Below are 6,891 nucleotides of genomic sequence, written 5' to 3'. Positions count from 1 at the left end.
GTGATAAAAAGGGAAATATAAATGACCTAAGGTATTTAGAGAGTATGCTTACTGTATTTAGGAATGTGACTAGACATTAGGAAAAAAAAAATATATATACTTTTATGGCCCTTCTTAAAATATAATTTAATCTTTAGGTGCTGTTGTTGTATAATTGCAGATTGTTTGCTAAATAATACATTTTAGTGGTCGCTTGTTGCTTCCTTTAAACATTTACATAATTGGCTTTTAGCACTTAGACCTATTCATTCTTTATGTGCTCTGGTTAGATGATTAATTGCCATAGATGAATAACTTTTATGTATTTCTGTTTTCCAGATATATTCATAGCTCAGGATGAGCTGGAGCTTTCTAACCCGCCTTCTCGAAGAGATCAACAACCACTCCACCTTTGTGGGGAAGGTATGGCTCACGATCCTGATCATTTTTCGGATCGTGCTGACCGCTGTGGGTGGCGAGTCCATCTACTATGATGAGCAGAGCAAGTTTGTGTGCAACACGCATCAGCCCGGTTGCGAGAATGTGTGCTACGATGCTTTTGCGCCCTTGTCACATGTCCGATTCTGGGTCTTCCAGATCATCCTCATCACAACCCCATCCATCATGTACTTGGGCTTCGCCATGCACCGCATCGCCCGCCAGCCGGAGGATTACCGGAGGCAGCTGGAAAGGGCTAAAAGCCAGAAGAAAAGGGCACCGGTGGTTCATCGTGGGGCCAAACGGGATTATGAAGAAGCGGAAGATGACAACGAAGAGGACCCCATGATCAGCGAGGAGCTGGTAACCGAAAAGGACGTTGAGGATAAGGACAAAAAGAAGCACGATGGGCGAAAGCGCATTAAGCAGGACGGGCTGATGAAGGTGTATGTGCTGCAGCTGCTTTTCCGCTCAGTTCTTGAAGTCGGGTTCCTCTTTGGGCAGTATATTTTGTACGGCTTTGAAGTCATGCCATCGTACGTGTGCACAAGGAGCCCTTGTCCTCATACTGTGGACTGCTTTGTGTCTCGTCCCACCGAGAAGACCATCTTCCTTCTCATCATGTATGCCGTCAGCTCCCTGTGCCTTTTGCTTAACCTGTGTGAGCTCTTCCACCTGGGCGTTGGTGGCATTCGCGATTCACTGCGACGGAGAAGCCGGGATGCCGATGAGGGCCAGTACTCTAAAAAGACCCCCAGTGCCCCACCTAACTACCAATCTGTGCTCAAAAAAGGGAAGGTGCCCAACGGTAAGCTGTATCCAGGGAATGGTGGGTCTGAAGCCTTTGAGATGCCAGTGACCCATGAGCTGGACCAACTGCGTCGGCATCTCAAGCTGGCCCAAGAACAACTGGACTTGGCCTTTCAATTGAACAGCATTGCCGGAACCGCCCAACAGTCACGGAGTAGCAGTCCAGAGGCTAACAGCATGGCAGCAGAGCAGAACAGACTCAACTTTGCACAGGAGAAGGGTGGAGGAGTCTGTGAAAAATCAGGTAAGGGCAAAGAGGTCTAAGTTCTCAACTTCAAGCCTCATGTCTGGGGGCATCCTGCATCCAAACCCAAAAATACAAATGCAGAGAAAGTGTGGAGTTTAAGTGACCCTAAACTCAGGAGTAAAATCTTAAAAATACATTCAGGTTCCTTCATTATCAAAAATGTCTCTTATTTGTGTATCACTCGACTGTAGATCCTCCAATCATCTCTGAATTGGTGCTGACACTGTCCTTCCTTCTGGAGGGGGGCTACTTTTGTTCCCCATGGTCCCTGTGTGTGTTAAGTAGTCACCGCTCCAAGCTCGTTCCTATGATGGACTACAATCTCAATACAAATTGGTAAACTAAATGTGAGTTTGTAGACCCATCACAGGAGCAGGTTTTGAGCGGTGACTACTTTACAACACATTGGGACATGTTTGAGATATCACTTTTGCTGCACAGGGAATTAAAAGGACACAGGAACTCTGACTAGATGACCTTTTTTTTCTTTGCACTTGAAAAAACGAATGCAACCACCATATCTAAGGACGGGTGAGCTGCAATATATTACATTTTGTTCTTGGCTTTAAAACTACTCAACACCCTCCATAGCATGTAAGGGCAGCTCCCCTCAGACACAAATTACATGCATGTATATAGGAACTTTGCTGACTGTGCCACTGCCATGCATTCTTCCTGGTCTCATGGATGTTTTGCATCACTACACGGGTAAAGCCACCCTTGTAGCAAGCATGTACATTGCACATGCAATGTAAAACAAGTTTGCTTTAATCCCCCGGCTCCTAGCACCACATACACATTCCTTTCCTTCACTCCCTCACCGCTCTGTTCAGTATAAAATTGTAGCAGGTCAGCCAGCACACAGCCTCTGAGTAAGGACCCATTCAAAACATGTGTGATGCTGTGCCGTTCTAATTGGCACCCCAATGCACCTTCCCTCCGAGCTTTCATTGCAGCAAATGCACTAAGGGCTTGTTCGGTAGCTGCCGGAAACACCGCAATCGCTCACAAAACTTCCCCCTGCGTTCTTGGGGCGTGACGGTGCATTGACGTCAATGGCACTGCAGCCATGCCCGCCCCTGTGTTCTTGGGGCGTGACGGTGCATTGAAGTCAGTGGCACAGCAGTCCCCCCCGGACACAACATTGCCTGCATTTTGTTCCACTGCAAACGCAAAAAATAGAGCAATCAGCATTCACGATTTTTGGTCTGTTATGATTTGTTGGGTAGCCCATTCGAATAATTGGGCTGCCATAGCAATGCTTTGTTAACATGCGACACATTGCATGTTTACAAACTACACTGCATCGTGCTGGTGTGATTGGGCCTAAATCTAACGCAGGTTTGCTTTGATGAAAACCTGTCATGGAGGAATAATAAAAGTTGCCATTGCTGACCTTTTTGAAAAAGCTTGTCGCCTGGCTGTCATGCTGATGCCTCGGTACTTTGAGTTGCTGATCAAGAACAAGAGGTAAGTATTATGACTTTCATAAGTTCCATGCTTGTTCCAGCTCGGCTGAGAACTGAACCCGGATGGCCAAGGACATAGCGTTTTCGATAATGGGGGTCAGCAAATGCTACATGCATGCATATGTATAATTCATTAAATGTGCCTGCCGATGCCAAGACCCAGTTAACCAGCTTCTGAATTTTTTTTTTGTCACTTTTCACACGAGTTCTACGTAAAAGCCTCTACAATGTTCCCCTACCCTGCGGAGAAGTACTATAGATGCATTGTATACGGGGTACAAGAGACCCATTCTTTCCTGTCCAGCCTTAGGCAAGGGCAGTGGGTCACTTGAGCCACAAGTATTCTGATGAAGCCACTTAAGTCTCTGCGCAAGCCTTTGTTTGTGCTGTAGCTGGGGTTTCACAGTTTAGGTTTTGACCACCGTTTAATAATCCGAAAAGTTCAACTTGTAGGCAAATATAAAGGATCCTGCAAAAAGCATGTGCAACCCTATGGTGTGAACCGGCCCTAAATCCGTCTTGTAGAGGGAGAGTCTGGTTTATAGGGTCTGACGTGGTACATGGACTGACTTTCAGTAGAAGGTGAACCAGAGCTTTGGCCATGCAGGGCAGCACAGGGTCACTTTATAGGCACCACCTCTTGGGCATGTTTAATGTTCTACGTATATTATAAATTACTGGATGTCAGTGGCCACTCTTGGTGATTGCCACTGTCTATTCATGGCAAAGTGACGTTCTCTTTTCAGGGACATCCCCAACCCACTGATGCTTGCCATCTGTGCTCTTTCCACTCCGCTCCTCTGTCGTAATTTACTGATACTTGCCTTAGGCTGGCTGCGCATTGCTCTATTTTTCTTGTTCAACTCACGGGGTAAATGACATAAAATAGAGCAGATTCCTCCATCAACACTTAGGAGTGTGTCGCTCGAGGAATCCCGCTGTTTACATTGTATTCTGACAGCGGCTGCTGTCGGAATACCCGAACAGAGCCAGTGGCTCGTTGGCCGTCGGCTTTGAGCGTAAGATTTTTCGGGCCAGTTCCTTCAAAATCAGCTGATCGAGGGATGCCGACCGAAAAGGGCGCCGACACCGGCACACACTGCGCATTTCATCAAATTAGCATAGTGTATGGGCACCCTTACTATGCGCTCCACTCCATACCTCACTCTGGGCGGCCAATCACCTGGCCGGATTAGTCGCGTGCTCAGCACAATTTTGCCACATTCATAATTCACCACCTCCATTCTTCTGCTCCAACAGTGGGAGAGGCTTAAAACTTCAGCCTACATACAGGGTTCAGATATGTGTAATGTACAGAGTGCAGGGGTCAGCATTTGGTAATGTACAGAGTGCAGGGGTCAGCATTTGGTAATGTACAGAGTGCAGGGGTCAGCATTTGGTAATGTACAGAGTGCAGGGGTCAGCATTTGGTAATGTACTGCAGGCTGTTCCCATCTCTACCAGCAGTCTACATTTCCTCCCATCTCCGGATGCACTGGATGTTGTCTTGGGAGAATGCAGCCATGTTCTCTTTCGGCGTGGAAACCTCTGCACTGCTGGCAGAGAGCTAATGGGATGATGGCTCTGAGGGGACAATCTTCCTTGTGAGCCATCAATCTTGGATGGGGGAAGTGTGTTTACTGGTAGGATCATCAGGCTAAAAATAAAGGGGGGAACCTAAGGCAATGCATCCAGTCGACACATTGAAGAACTAAGCTACTTTGGTCCACCCCTGCTTTACCCTGAAAGGGCAATCAATATGGAATCCAGTAGCCAGTCAGTCCAATCTAGGCTTTGGCAGGATTGTTTAATTTTTTTTTTTTTTTTAGCCAATTTTTTGAACTAGCGATCCTCAAAAGTTAGCTATGATTTTCAAGGAGGGATTTGTCCAATCCTGCTGTAAAGTGACCACAGATTCTTAAAGTGAGACATTCCCCTTGAAGTATGTACAATGTTGCAAAGAGTCGCATATTATGTACAGAAGAATGGTGTTCTCGCCAATTGCAGCTTTTTGTAGCTTTTAATTGTTGGCTTTGGGAAGTTGTACATTGCTTTTATCAGCTTGATGGATTTGTGTAATACTTGACTAATACTTTTTTCTATTCCGCAGGTCTGTGATATTCGGCAGATGGGGGCGGGAGGACGGGGGACTTGAAGCATTGCCAATCCTGAACGACAACTGGAATTGAGTTACTATGAGGGTCCTGACCCCTCCCTTCCCGGCCAGGAAACTCTGCGGAGGGTGAAGAAAAGGGAACGTCTAGGGGGAGCGCAGGTTATGAATAGCGCTCTGTTTTCCGACTGCGAAAGCTGCATCGTGTTCTGGAAAGTTTATCGAAATATTGCTGTTAATCCCACTCCCTGCTGATGGCTGAAGCAGAGCCACCGGCAGACCTAAATGCTACTGGTTTACAAGGACGACCAGCCGCCCGCTTCCAGGAGCAGCAACAAGGGCTATGGCTGGCACGCTCATTATTATTTTTTTTCTTTAACATTTTTGTAACTTTTTTTTTTTTTGTCTCTCGTTTTCAGTTGAATGTTCATACAGCGGTTGAAATGTTTAAACGTAGTGGTACTGAATCATTTCAATGTTTTCTATAAAAAGGGAGGTGGCTTGTTGCCCATAGTTATTTTTTTTTAATTTTTTTATTGTATGTTTAATGTAAAGGAAACTGCGACAACGTGGAAATTATCGGTACAGATGGCGCATCGTCCGACAGCAGCACGCTTTGCCACAGCGGAGGGCCCTCTTTATGTGGGCTGACAAAGGGAATTGTGCCGGGAATGTCTTTTTTTTTTTTTTTCTTATTTTTTTATTTAGCGCTGTACAAAGTTCAAGTGTCTGCTGTGCTGACGCGATCTATGCATCAGGCCAAGTCAGTGTGAAAGACTCTTTAATAGGGGGAGGGGAGGAGAACCAAAATTTCCAACCTCATTTTAAGAAGGAAAAAAAAGGGGCTTTAACATTCCATTGCCTCTCCTTTCCCCCTCCTCTTGCACACCTTCGGTCTCGAAGTGGTACGACCCTGCTGTGCCACTTCACTATTCCAGGGGCTGAGGTGATCCACTTTGTCGAAGGTGGGGGGGATTACTCCACTTAACCCTTTGCAGCTAACAGTTTAGTCCATCTGGCAGCAAAGGGTTGATGCTACACATTCCTAAAGCCTTTGCAAATACCAAAAAGTGTCTTCTCAAGGAACGCAAAAGGGAGTTTGTGTACTCCTTTCTGTACGGAGGTGAAGAGCTGTTTTAAATGCTTTTCTTAAAGGGGACTACAACTGCTTACACTTGATGTATGTTGTGAAAGGTTTCTTTGTGCTAGGGCAAAAAAAAAAAAGTAGGCTGTGATGTGAAATGCCATTTTGTTCTGGGCCAAGCCTAAGTTATATCCAAAACGTATTTTATATATATTTTAGATAGTGGTCTGAATGCAAGTTACTTAGTGTTAGCGTTGTAATTTATCTGTATCTGTTTAGTGAAGTTTAAACTCTGCAGTGGCCTCATCATCCTCCCTGGAAGAGTTGAGCAGAAGAAGGTTTTTGGTATTCTGTAGTTCTTCTAAGCTCCTGCCATTAGTGCGCTAGTTGTCTGTATGGCCACGATGACCAATGTGGTATTTTGTGAGATGTCATTTCACAAGCTGGGAGGTGGGTTTGGGTCACTCTTCTGAAAATCGCAAGTGTGACATGGGCTTATAGTGTGAAAACGTGCCAAGATGCCATCGGACACCTGTGGATTTATGTGCCTTTAACGTGACAATAAATTTCAGGAGTTAAATCCTAAAAATACATTCCGGTACCTGAACTATTAATAAAAATGTGTATTTGTGTATCACTCGGCTGTAGATCCTCAAATCATCTCTGACACTGTCCTTCCTTCTGGAGGGGGGCTACTTGTGTTCCCCATGTTCCTTGTGTGTGTGTTGTAAAGTAGTCCCAGCTCCAAACT

General features: G+C 45.6%; 1 protein-coding gene across 1 annotated transcript in view; it reads left to right on the top strand.

Moving 5' to 3' along the window:
* The window catches only part of LOC108792297 (gap junction gamma-1 protein-like), a 38,800-nt gene extending 33,381 nt beyond the window's left edge, over nucleotides 1-5,419 (top strand). The window contains exons 2-3 of the mRNA XM_018563038.1: nucleotides 319-1,471; nucleotides 5,054-5,419. Of these exons, the coding sequence (XP_018418540.1) occupies nucleotides 337-1,471; nucleotides 5,054-5,061 (1,143 nt within the window). The 5' untranslated portion in view covers nucleotides 319-336 and the 3' untranslated portion in view covers nucleotides 5,062-5,419. The remainder of the gene's footprint in view (nucleotides 1-318; nucleotides 1,472-5,053) is intronic.
* The last annotated feature ends 1,472 nt before the right edge of the window (nucleotides 5,420-6,891 follow it).

This window comes from Nanorana parkeri, unplaced genomic scaffold (genome assembly GCF_000935625.1).
Source record: "Nanorana parkeri isolate BGI_ZX_2015 unplaced genomic scaffold, ASM93562v1 scaffold626, whole genome shotgun sequence".
Classification (NCBI taxonomy): Eukaryota; Metazoa; Chordata; class Amphibia; order Anura; family Dicroglossidae; genus Nanorana; species Nanorana parkeri.
The sequence above is the reverse complement of the archived record's forward strand: the minus strand, read 5'-3'. Positions and strand labels throughout refer to the sequence as shown.